Here is a 14,163-nt window from a genome sequence, read left to right as displayed (position 1 = left end):
CTAGGGCCATATCTCGACATGGTGGTTCAGGCAAACTGAGCTGGAATTTTAGGTGTATTCCGAGAGCTTCCCCGGGGATCTATCCAAACTTCCCTTGGCCTGCCTGCGCCTATGTGCCTACGGACAGAATCAGGACACAAGAAAAGACTATATCGGTATCTACGAGCCCGATTCATGTTTAAAGGGATGCATTCTTTCGACAGCATTACAGTACCGTGTGCCTTTCCTTGGTGGCAGAAAGCCTTTGGGCTAGGGGCAGAAGAGCTTCCCGTACTGCACTAGGTACAGACAGAAAGAAGGCCGCCAAGTCAAAGCTGTTCAAGCTCACAACTGGATCAAGATGTCTAGTTTTCTGCGCATTGCACATATGCGATTGGTACCTTAGCATGTCTTTTTTCATGTTCACTTCGAATGGATTGGTACAGGAAACCCAGCTTGGTCAGAATTGCTGCAGAAACAAGGTTTTTGGGTCTGTTAGTTTTCTTCCAACGGCTTTGAGAAAAACCTATAAATTGGGGCTCTGGACCATCACAACCATTCTCAGAAACTCAAGCTCAAACATCCGACTACTGAGCGCCGTTAGTCACTGTCTTTGTGTGCCAAATCAAAGGTGGTAGAGGTATCCCTTCTACCCAAGCTCACTTGACTTTGGTTCTCTCATCAGAGGCATGACTGCGTGCGTGCTCTTCGTTCCAAGCTTCCAACCTCGGCCCCTGACGTATTTTGGTTCGATATCCATCCCTACGTGCACCTTACCTACCACGCACTTACCTTGTTGATCTCACCGTACTCACTCTGAGTATATGTAAGCATTTCTCGTGGACATTGCTTTCATTGACATCTATGTCATGCTATGCTAACACGAATGGAACCTCCCAAGCCCAGATTAACTGAATCATTCAGTTTCCCCCTTCCTGCAAGGTATCCGCAAAGAAGCATTGAAGCCTTTGCCATGTATGTGTCTTTCATCCTATTGATACCTCCCTCGCGCTTCTTTCTCGAGAATAACATTGACCTTGACATTCCATTATAGCTCGACAACATGGATCGTGACGGTCCTCATACCCCTCCCGACAACCTGTACCGCTCCGGGGTCCCCACTCCGACTTCGAGCAGAGTGGCAGCGGATGCAGCGGACAGGGACCGCCGGGCCCTGAGTCCCAGCCCTTCACCGGGGTCCATCCAGGAGGTGTTTCAGCAGACACCTTCTCCGCCCACCACCCCATCCTCTCCTTCCCGGCAGACGGCCCCGCAAGAACCCGAGGTCCCAATGAGCACATCATTGGAGGCCGCTATGATGGGTCCGCCGCCGTCGCCACACCCCTCGGAGGCTGCTGGAGAGCAGCACAACGACGACCCACGACAGCGACGACGACAACGACGACGACGACACCCCCGAACCCGAGGGCAATGTGGAAGTTTCGGAGAGGAGGGCAGTCGAGAGGGATGAGAACCTTGAAGAAAAGGTTAGGGCGTACCGCCTGAACCAGAGGCAAATTGAGAGGGAAGCTTTGTTTTGCCACTATAGGCAATGCATCTGCCGCCTCTACCGCCGCTAAGGCCTCACCGTCTACACCAACTCAGAGGATACATCTTAGCGGTGCACAAAGAACCGGGCGGGTGGAATGCTAGCACTCACGCAGGCTCTCTTGTGAAACGGGGTGTTCCGGTGGTCATTATTTGGGTTTGCTTGGGGTGTTTACAGCAGGATCGGATACCTGTAGCTTAGGACAGCGGGCAGTGCTCTACAGTCGAGTGTGGGCTCCCGTCGGTTCCCAATTCATCACTGTTCACAATACGTAAATGGACTACCGCCGATTCTCGTGACAATGCCCTGGCCATTGGCGCACTCGTAGAAACATGACAAGTCCAGGTCCTCGTAGAATAAAATGCAGTTTGCCCTGATTGGGGGCATTGAGGAGAGATTGATAAGCGACCCGTAAGGGAGCGGCTCTGCACCCCCGGAAGAAGATCCTGGCAGATATGATGTAGGCCTACCTATACCCCGGTTTGTTTCTTTCCGGTTTCTAGTACAGGAAAATAGTTCAATCTATGTGTACTTCCGATTACCATTCATGTCATTAAACAAGAACAAGCCGCATGAGAGTACAGGTACTTGTATATTTCTTACCCTACACGCTTTTTCTGTGGGGGAACTCCGAAGGTACATGTATCATGAGATTTCCTACGCGTACGTGCGCTACAAACTTTGCGATCTTTCATGATATCTCACCACTTTTCTCAGTCCATGATTTTACAAAACATTATCTGCGTAAGCCGATAGCGTATTTCTCACTGATCATGGGGGTTCTCTTCCTGACAGTGTGTGTTCCCATCAAATCCCATTAATAGCAAATTCTTTTCTTCCCAGTTGCAGTCATCCTGTACACTAGAAGGTCTGGCCCTCACTAGAGGTACCTAACTACCTAGAAAACTTGGAAGGGACGATAAGGGAGAGGAGAAGTGCTGTGGGAGGCCGAGGTGGTGGAAGACAGCGAGAGCACGTGTAAGAAAGCGGACCACACTAAGGTGTACGGTACGGACAGGTCAAGTCCCATTGCACTTCCGGTGACAACTGAACGCAATTGAGGCGCCTGGGCAAGAATTGCTCACCGGGCTTCATCAATGCCCGGCTACAGTACCCACTTGGAGGTGTGACCTACCCGTTTTGGCCACAAAACACCTAAAAAAGCACCCGCAATGCCGACCGACCGCGGACCGGCCAGCTATTCCTCCGATTCACCCACAAATATTCTTGTGTGAAATGTGTCCAGAGATGCCAGATCCAGCTGGAAAACACCAAAGAAGCCTGGCAGAACTCTCCCACCAACAGAAATCGCACATACACGCCGTACGGGCGGCCGCCGTTGCGGAGGGACAGTCACACCGGCGTTCCTTTGCCAAACATGCGGTTATACTTTCAAGAGCGCTCAGAAACGTATCTGTCCTTCGCGCCAATGTGATTTACCAGATCTTGGTTCGTCTGTTTTGGGGAAGGGTGGGAAGGGGGGGGGGGGGGGGGGGAGGGGGACTTGTGGTACGGAACAAGTGACGGCGAGTGTAAATTTTTTTTTTTTTTTTTTTTTCATGCATTTATGCACGAGTACATCAGATGGATGCATCTTGAGATCATCTTTGCACATGTCAGCACGGCCGCTTCTGTCTGCCTACCTATTTGTAGTGGGTGCCCTGCCCTGCTGCGGTCCGTCGCTGCAACATGCCGCGTCTGAACGCTGAAGAAACATGGCAAGGAAATTTGAGCGACGCGGCGTCAAGAGGTGTCGCACAAACAGACACCCGGAAGGTGACTAGGTAGGTAAGCACTCGGATATTTTTCCCTTGGGCTATGAAAGACCATTTATTAATCATCTCGTCTGACCTTGTGGGCCATGAAGCCCTGCCCTCTTTTCAAGTGAATGATGAGGGAATACCAGGGCATCAGATCGATGACTTGATGCATGTGGAGGTACCTGCCCTGTTTACGAAAAATGCGTGCGAGTTGTTCTTGCTACTACGAGGGACGAACAATTCCTTTCATTTCGACCACCGTCGGCACCAAAGACACCTTTCCCGCGCCCATATCAAGTGTCAGAGTTGGCGCTCTCTCTGGTCCCGTCGCCCGGTTTCCAAGTGGGGAAGTACATCACTGCGGGACACTCACCACTGAACTACCTTATTTTTTGTTTGAGCAGTTATTTTTTCGTCGGTTTGGTCTATCCAACAACGGCCCAAATAATCCTGGGTCCTTTTGGCCGTTTTGTTTTCTTTCTGAAAGAGCGGGTGTGGGTTGTCATCGATCGATGGTACTTGCCTCGCGGTGATATGTAGTTGTAAGTGGGTCCATCGCAACTCCCTCCTGTTGCCCGCCGCAGCGTAGCGGGCCTACCCGTTGGGGAGAAAGCGGGAGCTGGGGATACGACAGGAAACAGGAGCCCCTTCCCAACGGGTAGAGGTACCCAAGTTTCGACGAGAGGTACCTAGCCTTACCGTGAGGTGCGTACCTACAGTCTAGGACCGCACCACCGCTCACAAGTACCGGTACTTCCCTATACTCACATTTTTGTACAGCAGATACACATATACAAATACGTCCGGTGCAGAAAGTATGCCGTGAATACTTCACCGGACCTTACCTTACGTTCCGTGTAAGACCAATAATCCTATTGGCTGAACGGGACGCGATGGATGCAAGTGGAACGGGGGTGCAGACCCCCCCGTGCCCCAGTGCCCCAGTGCCCCAGTGCGCCAGTGCTCCCCCCCTGGCGGCCTTCAGTTAGTATGTCTTCAGTTGGAAATCAACTCTCGGGCCAGAGAAGGTACCGTATCATCAGCCCTGACGGCTCGGCCACGACCCTGGCTGTTTCCAATCTAGATCAAAGACGGCTTCATCCCCGGCCACGCCACATGCCTTTGATGATCTGATGATGAGGGCATCGTGCTCCGAACGTTCCGAATTCCCGCTGTCTCGAGAACCCTTCCAGTGTAAAATGAAGAGTCCGTCCCCCTCCCGTAGCGATGGCCCCATCTTAGGTAGCCAGCTACTCAAAGGCCAAGGTGGAAGTGACCGGCAGTTATCTCAGCGCTCAAGCCTATCTTGTCGGGCGCACCTGGACGGGAATTGGGAACACTGGCCTCACTAACCAAAGGAAAGAAAGAAGGAACGTCCGAACGCTGAGATGCCAAAGTAGCTCTCGTCGACGGACTGCCCGCATCTTTGTAAGCGCGTAGTACCTGAAGGATCGCTACTTCCCAGCAAGAATCGTCGTGTCCGTTGACCACTTCCTTCCCGGGCTGTCCGGCAGAGGGAAAGAATGATGAGCGAACTTGTCGGAGCGAAGGTGCCACTAGCTGAACGATCGTCATTTTCTTTGTTTCGTCTTCTGCCTGTGTTCACTTGAGAGTGTTAGCTCAATGTTTCTTGGCGAAAGGGAGGAGGTGCGCTGCTGAATGAATTGATGGAAGCCGACAGAAAAGATGGTGCTTTCTCGCCTCTTTCCGCCTCCCCTTTGGGACGGCTAGCAGACCAACAAAGGCCTTCTACAGCACTCACAGCGACAGCTGTAAAAGCCGCTTCGGAATTTGCTTTCCCCCAATATTCTCCGGCCGTCTCGATAGCTCCTTTGCTCTGGGTACCACCCATTGACTCGACGAGAGTAGTGGTTCGTATCAGGGCTTGGTGAATTCCAGGTCTCCCTCCGTCGTTGAAGCCGTCATGGCCTTCCGTGTGCAGAGCTGAAGGGTAGCTCTTTCCGAGGAGAATTTTTTGCCTGGCTTCTTGCTGGCCGAACCTGCCAACTTCCTGCCAAGTTTACTTAGCTGAAAGAGAAGGAAAGCAGTACGAACAGATCAGTGTCTGTGCGCTTGAATGACGGGGGCGGTAGGCTTCGGTTCAGCAGGAAAGCGTTGTTCGCCAATTCGTTGGGACATGAAAGGGTCGGGGATGTTACAGGAAACGGACCGACGTAGGGTCGAAATTTGCGTATTTACCGTACGCTTACACGCTGAGAGGCATATTTTTCATGGAATTTGGGGAAATTGGGGAAGAACTGGCGTCGTCAGCTCGTAACATCTCCTAGCCCTCTCCTTGGTAGGCGTCGCGGTCGCTTCAATACTTGATGACCTGGGAGTAGTGCTGTTAGGTTTCCTTCTACGGCGCTCATGATGAACACTATAGAGGAAACTCCAGGCCTCTTCCCTTTTTGCTGGGAGTCTCTCCCGTCCCAACTTGACGCATGAAGCTGCCCACAAGGCGGAGCTTTTGTGGACCACCGGGCTCTTCGTTTCCTGATCAGGGACGTAGAAGTGAGGCCCTTGGTTGAAGCGTCATCTTGTCTTGGAACTGCTTCTCGCAGGGCTGCGGTACCTGAGGCTGCTGCCCTCGTCAGCTCCGGTAGGAGGGGCGGCACAGACCCCCTTTCTTGATACCCTCGCAACAGCCCAGCATACACCCACCTGCCAACGGCCCGGGCGCCACCAACATGCTGCTTTAGACGGGAGCTCAGGAGCAGTGCTGCTGGAACCAGATGGCGCGATAATGCAGACTGATCTTGTCTTGTCAGATGCGGATGTGGTTGGTGCAAGGTAAACCAAGCGGCCCTTCCTCGTATGCCGTCGTTGCCCGCAGCTGTCTGGTAAGCAAGATGGCCATCCACCTCGCCTCAGTAGCGTCGACGGAGGACACAGTGTCACGTCCGTCTGCCTCGGCATGCGCCTACTCCCTGATGTGAGTTTTGGCCACGTTCTCTTCTGGCAAGTTCTTGCCTGGAGTGCGCGTCAACATGGTTTTCTCACGTTGGGGCTGTGGATGACACCACCTTCCCACTTACCTTGGTTTGCACATGTAATACTGTCCAGTCGCCAGCCTGCGGACTAGCCTACATCGTCTCCCCAAGATCTTTCAAGTTTTCCCTTGGTTTCTGGATCTGATACACCTCATCGTCGTGAGTTTCGGATCGGCTGTCTCGGGTCTAATGATCCGATTTTCCTCGAATTCTCCAAAGCGTGGCAGCCGTGAGGTCGTAGATATGACTAATCTGCTAAGTTCAAGATGCCGGACCTTGCAGGATCTTTAACTTGCTGGCCTTGTTGCTGGTGGCGTTTTCATGTATCCAGAAGTACTTTCCCGAAGGGAGGGTAGAAAATTATAAGATTCTGACATCAAGAGGAACATGAGCTCTACAAGTAAGTAGAGATATGTAAAACAGAGAAGCCAAAGAAAGAAGCAAAGAGGAAAATTCCTCTTCATTCCAGGTGCGACTATTCTTTCACTTAAATAACTCATGAACTTTATGCATAGAACTCGCTGATCCATTCAGGAAAACCCAGCATTTCTTAATTGCTATCGATTCCGTCATTCGCCTCAGGATGGACAACGTGTCAACTCGGAATCAAGTCAAATCTGACGGCAGCTTTGCAAGTGAGCCAACATTATATACAAAGGGTCCTGATTTGGCTTGTGTAATTCCTTGATCACTCTGCTGTCACAGGCTATCTTTGCCTGCCCGCTTGTCGGGGGTTATAAGGAGCCCAAAGACATCATGTGCGATGAACAGCTTCATGTTGGTTCCTTGATTCTTCATCCATTTCGCAGCTCAGTCTTGAAGAGCTGTCATCGAATACGGGTAAAGGGGCAACACTGGGACTTATATATGTTTTTCTTGTCAACCCTCAGACTAAATGTAGCAGCAGCAAAACGTTCAAGGACATAAACACACTTCAAGCCTGACATCAACCCCCAGAGCGTCATGAAACATAACATGCGGGAAATTCGACGTGCTATGCACATGTACACTACACGATCCAGAAGATGCATGGTTTCCACTTTCTTCTGGGAAAAAGTTGCTCTGTTGCGTCATCTCCCACAGCGGCAGAGCATACGGAATCTGCGATCGAAAGCAAAATGAAACGAACAGAGAGAAAACTTGGCCCATATCAACCTGAAGCGACGACTAACTGTCCCAGGGTGTATATAAAAGGCCTTCGAGTTCCCTTAATCCAGCTCAGGTTTTCTCCTTTTGTCTTCACACTTCATCGAACACAGCATCTTGTGAATCTTACTTCAGACAACACTACACCAGACCAACCTTGGGATTTTGCAGATCTCCCGTCCTCCACAGAACTCGAAGTATCTTTCTCCTTTTTCTAGTTCTGTAAAGGACTCTGCTTCGTCACGCTGCCCGTCACAGAAAATCAACCCGGTGACATTCTGATCGGAATTTCTCGCTCTGTCCACCCTGACCAAAGGTAGAAAGAAGTAGGTAAGTTCCCATCCTCCTATCCTTCTTTGGCTGGTCTTTTAACCCCTCTTTTCCTCCTCTTCAGACAACGACACCGATTCAAACCAGCCTGTCTGTACAAACTACATACAAATCTAGGTACCTTGGAGCTTCGTCAGTCCCTCCTTCCCTCCGGGCTTTTTGAAGGCAATTCAGGCTTCCTTCTCTCCAATTACCGTACGAGAGACCACAACATACGCTGGTCTTCTACCCTTTGACTTCTCGAGCGGACAAAATCTCTCACATCATTACCTAGGTACTGTCGCTTTTACTGTCGCTTTACTTGACCCCTTCCTTCGACACAGTGTGAGAGACCTTCCCCTCAGGTTGGTCTTCAGTCGTTCAACTTTCTTGCACCTGGCACAAGCTGGTGCTAAATTACCCGGGCATCTATCTACCTATCTCAGCTGGTCGGTGCAGGTCGCTTTCACCCTCATCGATCCCCACCAGATTCGGTAGGTCACTCTCCGGCCGTCTCCTTCACCCTTCTCAGGGTTGAAAATCACTTTTCCACCTCTTTGCTCCAAAGCTTTCACCGACATCGCCAGGACCCCACATCATCAACGCATAAACATCCGCTGACCTCTTGACCCACCAACAGTTCCGTTAAGTCAAGGACAACAAGATGGACAGCCATCTTCACGGGCAGAGCGAGGAGGACATGGAGGAGTACCGCGTCATCCTATACGCCGGTCCTAGCAACGACCAATTTGGCCTGACTGCAGATGACGACCTCGAAGCGGATTTCAGAGGCGATCTCTCCGTTGAAGACGTTGAGGAGAGTGTGAGGCGGAGTCTTGAGCGTCGCTCGGCGCGAGAGGAGGAGGAAACAAGGGAGGAAGAGATGGAGAGGGCGACAGAGGAGATAGAGAGAGGCGGAGCTGCTCCCGCCCTCCACATAGAGTTTGAGCCCACTGACGTGAGCGTGTATGTGGGAGAACTCCTCCTTCGCTCTTTTCTCGCCGCAACCTTGGCCTGCCTCTCCGCCCTCCTCTCTACCCTACGCTTCTTCATCATCCTCCTCCTTGTCCTAACTCAATTCTTCGTTGGACTCTCCGTTTCCTACTTCCTCCTTGCTCTCCGCTTCCTTTTCCTCTCTCCTGCTCGGACACTAGAGGCACCCCAGTCACTCCCCATTGCGTTCGTCATAGACGACGCAGAAAACTCCCATGGACCGGAGATGTTCTTTGAGCCCTCTCTCTTTGTGGAGCTAGAGCCTGTACTTGTCCCCACCGAGGCGGCACCACTCGGGCCCGATATCCTTGTCGAGGAAGAGGTCGACATGGAGTGGATTCCATATCCTACTCCCCCTCCAACTTCTTCGGAGGCTTTTACTGCCACTTCAAGTTCTTCCTCGTCTGCCAGCACTACTCCGGGCTTGTCCACTTCCTCCTCCTCCACGCCCTTGACGTCGTTGATGTCCGAAGAATAGTACAGTCAGTGTTGAAAAGTGGTCCGCATACTTCCTCAACCTACCTGGAGACAGGTACCTAGGTACCTTTTCACTCTTCATCCCCTGCTCCCAGAAACATCTTACCGTGGAAGAGGGGTTTGATCACTTTCTAGAGACCTAGGGGCGGGAGAGACAAGGCCAAGGACAGGATGAAAACTGATAGCGAGAAGATTTTGTTTACATTCTAACGCTGAACCTTGAGGTTTGGACGTTGGGCAAATCTACCTATCTTATCTTTATATTTTCTTTCATTTATTCGACATGATTGAGACGAAAAGCACAGCGGAACATGAGGCATAACAGGTACAATTCGAACGGAATGGTTGAAAAGCAAAACAAAAAGAACACAAACTTAGAGGAACGACGTGTCCATCAAGGACGAAGATGACCTGGCTTCATGCAGCAACAATAGCCCCAGTCTGGAGGTGAAATTCCAGGCCAATATCACTCCGTCCAAACCTCGTCTCCCGAACAAGCGGCCACCCCTTTCCGAGACCCCCTTGGAGACACGTACCAGCAAGTCTGGCGACAACGTACCAGTAGCATCTCAAATTACCCAACGCCCCAATGAAGCGCATTCGATGACTTCCCCCATAGGAGGAGAGAAGAACATCTGCCAACGATATAGCGGCACTCATCTTGCAGTCCGGTGGCCTGAACGGGAAGCGCAGCTATATCGTTGGCAGATGTTCTTCTCTCCTCCTAAGGCCAAAGGCATTCGTTGCCGTCCTATCCAATTTAACCAGACAGCCTCGTGCTGTGATTTTGACACACAATGGGGCACTCCGTTTTCAGCAGGCCAAGACACGGGATGGTGGAAAAGTCGAAGACCATCTCCTTCTCATTGACTCCTTCAAATCATACGTCCACCGCCATCCACACAAATTACAGAATTGTCCCACCGCCAACTGCGACTACCAGACGTCTACGTCGTCCCTGAGCCCAGCGACCATCCCAAGCCAACAACAGAAAACATCACCTGTCCCCATTGTCTCACCGATATTTGTCTACGCTGCCACGAAGGCCACGCAGCCAGAGGCATGACCTGCCTCGAGTTCCAAGATCATCTAGCGCATGGGGCAGGGCACACCAGAGCAAAGCATTCAGGGCTGTCCCAAATGCTACCTACCTACCCATTCAAGGTCTGATACCTAAGGTACCTAGTTTCTTCTTGAATTCGGTAAGGTGGAGGTCGACTTTCCAGTCGGGTATGTTGAGGAGAAGAATCCGTCTTGTCTGCGACGGATTCCGCTGCAACTATCATCTTATTCCTGCCCTATGCTGTATCGGGCTGTGACGGGCCGAATTCGGCTCATCACAGCCCAGTGTGCATAGGCCCAGAGGAGCGACCGGGCGGTGTTGATATTTGACATGTCGTCCATCTCGGTGATTGAAGCCCTTGCGGGCCGCCATGAGGATGTTGTTGCTCATGACTTGTGCAACGTTGTCGACGGACTTTAATGTTGTGCCCAACTTCCGACAAGATGCCCTGGCGGTCCTCTTCGGACAGGACCATATATGCCGCCCCAGGGAGCTTTGGGCTGAATGCCGTCCCGGCCACATAGCGAGATGGCAGTTCTTGTTGTTACGACGGTTACATATAACGAACTGATCGTATTAGACATGGACCATGGCCCGGACCCATTGCAGTCGTCAGCAGAGTGACTGCCCCACCATCAAACCCAGACCCTACCGCAAGCACCACGGTCTGGCTGCACCTCCTTTAACTTGTTTGGGGGGCGTGGACCGGATTTGGCCTGTTGGGGGAGTACCTAGGTTCATCGGCCGGTGGCCCCGGTGAACCTAAAGCCGGCTATCAACAGCTGCTGGGCAGCAGCGCGGGGATTGAGGACAGTGGCCTGGCGAGGACACATAAGGGACACTTCGACCTTTACGATAGGGGGTAAGGTCTGTATCTAAACCAACCGAAAGAGAACTGAGGGCAGAGCATAGAGGTAGCATGTGCGACATAAAAGCGAAAAGCGTTCTTCTTCTTCTTTTCTGTTCTTCTTCTTCTCCTTTTTTTTTGTCTCTTTCTTTTCTTTGTCTTTCGCATTTTTCTCTAAGAGTGTCCAGTACACGGAAGGAACTAGAAGCGAAAAGCACAAGTATGGCGTGAGCAAGCGACCAACGAGCAAGCGAAAGGGAAAAAGACATTTGTACTTACAGGACGGATACCCGGTGCCACTTACCTGCACGATACTAGATTATTGGGTTGACTGGTTGGAACGACCAAAGGAAAGCAAGAAGATGGACGGATGGAGGACTGGAATTGGATGTATCAGCGGATTATTAGCACGTTTAGTTTTATGCTGGGTAGATTGGTACTGTGCGATGTACTAGTAATGTGTTTGACGAGGTGTTGTTCACTTTTTTTCGGCACCATCGGGCCAGTCCCGGATGTCGGAGACGGGATGTCACGGTCACACACCTGGCTGCGAATGGTTACAATGTCGAGACGACGGTGAGGTAGTCCCAGTTAAGGGCATCACTAGATATATTATTAGGCATGGATGGTCATACTTCACTTGCGAGAGAGAGAGAGAGAGAAAGAAGGGGGGATCAAGATAAGTCAGTGATTCCATGACTTCATCAAGTAAGGAGCCGCTTTTACCGGGAATTGTGTAGAGTCGGGTGTTGACTATCAAGCTGGTGGATGATGTAGAGCGAGAGGTAGCTCAAGACTCCAACATCAAGTGTATCGTATCAACAATAACACGGGTACAGCTAAAATATAATTCATACCTACCTCTAATGACACCCTGGCTCCAGCTCCAAACCTCACTCAGACTCCAACTCCTACTTCCCCCCACCGACGGACATGGCTACCCACCAACCTGAACTCAATCAACATCATCATCCCCACCGGCAGCCGCGCCAACACCTCCACCTCTCTTTGGACCCTCACCCTCACCCAAGGCAACACCCTCCAACTTGTTCTTGGCCTCCTCAACTGCCTTGTCCGCGTCAAACTTGTCGCCTCCATCCACGGCCCCTTTTTCTCCATAGTTCACCTGCTCGTCTTTCCCACCACCACTAGCCCTAGCAGTTGCTTTCAACGCCTCAGGCTTGAGCGTGCCGTCTTCGTTGATCATGTCGTTCGGGTAGAGGGTGAAGAGGATGACGAGGTAGGGTTTTTTGGTGAGGCGGTTACGGAGGACGTATCTTTTATTGTTAGTGTAAGCATGCATACCTAGAGGCAAATAGTATCTTTCTGACAGAAGAACAAAAGCATGAAAAAAAAAAAAAAAAGAGAGAGAGAGAATCAAAATAAGGAAATGGAAATGGAAGAAAACAAAAGAAAAATGAAGTGGAAAAAGAAAAGAGAAAAGAGGGAAAAGGGAAAAGGGGAAAAGGGAAAAAAAAGGAAGAAGGAAGGAGAAAGGGAGGAGGAAGGGGGAAAAATTAAGAAAAAAAAAAAGAAAAAGAAAAAAAAAAACATACCTCAACCCAGTCTCCCCATCCCAATATCTCAACACATTGACCCCAAAACCCGGTAATTTCAGCTCGCACTTGCCGAAATCAATATACGGATTATAGAAATCCACCGCGTACGTGCGTCCATACTCCCACACCCACTTCTTTTTGGCGTCCTCCTTCAACGCCCACTTTTGGCGTTTCCTGGGATCGTTCCCGACTCCTGAGCCAGCAAGTACCTCTTCTCTCCACTGTTTACCCGATTTCCTCCCATTTCCTTTTTTCTGCTTCTCCTTCTTCTTCTTCTCGTGGCCGTGTCCATGTCCTCCTGCATCCCCAGCTTCCGAGGCCTTGTCATTCTCGTCCCCGTCCCCGTCAACATCAGAATCAGCATCGAACTCAAATTCAGATTCCGAATCGGACGCCCCCTCCTCCACCCACAACCCCCCCTTACTCTCATCTTCCTCCCCCCTGCCCACCCTGACAGCATTAAAACTCGACAGCGCCGGGCCATAAAGATACGGCTGGTCCGCATACGCATCCCCTTCGAGTCCAGGGTCGATCCACCACTTGAGGATGTTCATTGCCGTGTTGACGCCCGGCGGGAGGTAGTTACGGATGGGGTGGTCAAAGTCGTTGCCGAATTGGAGGTCTGTTGCTAGGATTCCTTTTTCTTTTTCGTTCCCATCCCCCTTAGCAGGGTCGGTCGACGTCCGTGGCCGCCGTGGCCTAAACCTCAATCCGATACTATACTGATCCCTATTATACCTATGCGGCTCCCTGTCGAAATAGGGGGAAGTAGAAGGGGAGTTCCTAGGTAAGCCGCGGTGAAAGTTTTGGATGCGCACGGTGAGGTCGATGTCCATCCCTGCTTCCGTGGTTGAAGAAGGAGAAGATATGTGGGTTAGGTGAGGGGAGTTGATGGGAATTTCGACATGGGTGGCGAGGTCGTAGGTTGGACCGGCTGTTACGCGGAGGGTGTAGTCTTGTGGGGTTCGGGGGGTGGCATGGTTGCGATTTGGTCGGGTGTTGTTGTTGGGTATCAATGTTCGCGGTGTAGTTTTGTCGTTGTTGATCTGGTGGGGGTGTTGTTGATGTCTTCGTTGTTGTTTTGCGTTTTCTGGTTTATGAGTCTGACTGATGACTGACTGACTGACTGACTGACTAACCGGCAGGTAGATACAAAGAAAGACCAGGACTGGATATCCGAGTGTAGTAGTGCAAGATGAACGCAATCAATAATTGAGGAAAGAAGGAAGAAGTGAGGAAATCTTTGTGGGAGGACAACAATGCTCAGTAAAGTGGAGTGGATTTTCAGATGGAATTCCATCAGTTTCAGATATGTAACCAAGGAGGTCCCGTCAAAGACAAAGACCACAAACACATGAAAAACAATCAACGACGTCGTCATTGCTGCCAAGAAATCCAAGTCGTCCCACAGGCATCTATCTGGACCTGGACTGGTCGATGACGTCGCGCGCCCCGGGGGAGATCCGCTGGTAGGGCTCTTGCATGTGA

The 14,163-nt window shown here is 51.1% G+C and overlaps 5 protein-coding genes across 5 annotated transcripts; 2 read left to right on the top strand and 3 right to left on the bottom strand.

Annotated features, from left to right (window-relative positions):
• The first annotated feature begins 560 nt into the window (after positions 1 to 560).
• On the top strand, positions 561 to 1,786 carry B0T23DRAFT_457108 (uncharacterized protein). The gene is made up of 4 exons (XM_062841276.1): positions 561 to 805; positions 881 to 954; positions 1,034 to 1,311; positions 1,367 to 1,786. Exons 3-4 carry the CDS (start codon positions 1,043 to 1,045, stop codon positions 1,557 to 1,559), a joined length of 462 nt encoding a protein of 153 aa, XP_062688123.1. The 5' UTR covers positions 561 to 805; positions 881 to 954; positions 1,034 to 1,042; the 3' UTR covers positions 1,560 to 1,786.
• Positions 1,787 to 3,713: 1,927 nt separating this feature from the next.
• B0T23DRAFT_408316 (uncharacterized protein) lies at positions 3,714 to 5,512 on the bottom strand (the record flags this gene model as incomplete). The annotated part of the gene is made up of 7 exons (XM_062839281.1): positions 3,714 to 3,907; positions 4,006 to 4,046; positions 4,134 to 4,251; positions 4,608 to 4,884; positions 5,051 to 5,278; positions 5,340 to 5,382; positions 5,499 to 5,512. The coding sequence occupies 7 exons, from the start codon at positions 5,510 to 5,512 to the stop codon at positions 3,714 to 3,716; spliced, it is 915 nt and encodes a 304-aa protein (XP_062688122.1).
• Positions 5,513 to 8,400: 2,888 nt separating this feature from the next.
• On the top strand, positions 8,401 to 9,207 carry B0T23DRAFT_399813 (uncharacterized protein; the record flags this gene model as incomplete). Its single annotated transcript, XM_062838443.1, has 1 exon — positions 8,401 to 9,207. One exon carries the CDS (start codon positions 8,401 to 8,403, stop codon positions 9,205 to 9,207), a length of 807 nt encoding a protein of 268 aa, XP_062688121.1.
• A 2,864-nt stretch (positions 9,208 to 12,071) lies between these two features.
• B0T23DRAFT_367087 (uncharacterized protein) lies at positions 12,072 to 13,810 on the bottom strand (the record flags this gene model as incomplete). Its single annotated transcript, XM_062836408.1, has 3 exons — positions 13,069 to 13,810; positions 12,673 to 12,912; positions 12,072 to 12,438 (listed from the first exon to the last, which is right to left on the bottom strand). Exons 1-3 carry the CDS (start codon positions 13,509 to 13,511, stop codon positions 12,072 to 12,074), a joined length of 1,050 nt encoding a protein of 349 aa, XP_062688120.1. The 5' UTR covers positions 13,512 to 13,810.
• On the bottom strand, positions 13,494 to 14,094 carry B0T23DRAFT_43474 (uncharacterized protein). Its single transcript, XM_062840509.1, has one exon. The coding sequence runs from the start codon at positions 14,054 to 14,056 to the stop codon at positions 13,688 to 13,690; it is 369 nt and encodes a 122-aa protein (XP_062688119.1). The 5' UTR covers positions 14,057 to 14,094; the 3' UTR covers positions 13,494 to 13,687.
• Between the last annotated feature and the right edge of the window lie 69 nt (positions 14,095 to 14,163).

The sequence above is a fragment of the Neurospora hispaniola genome, assembly GCF_033458365.1.
Source record: "Neurospora hispaniola strain FGSC 10403 chromosome Unknown B0T23scaffold_10, whole genome shotgun sequence".
Taxonomy (NCBI): Eukaryota; Fungi; Ascomycota; class Sordariomycetes; order Sordariales; family Sordariaceae; genus Neurospora; species Neurospora hispaniola.
Note: the sequence above shows the minus strand (reverse complement) of the source record. Positions and strands in the feature narration are given on the sequence as shown.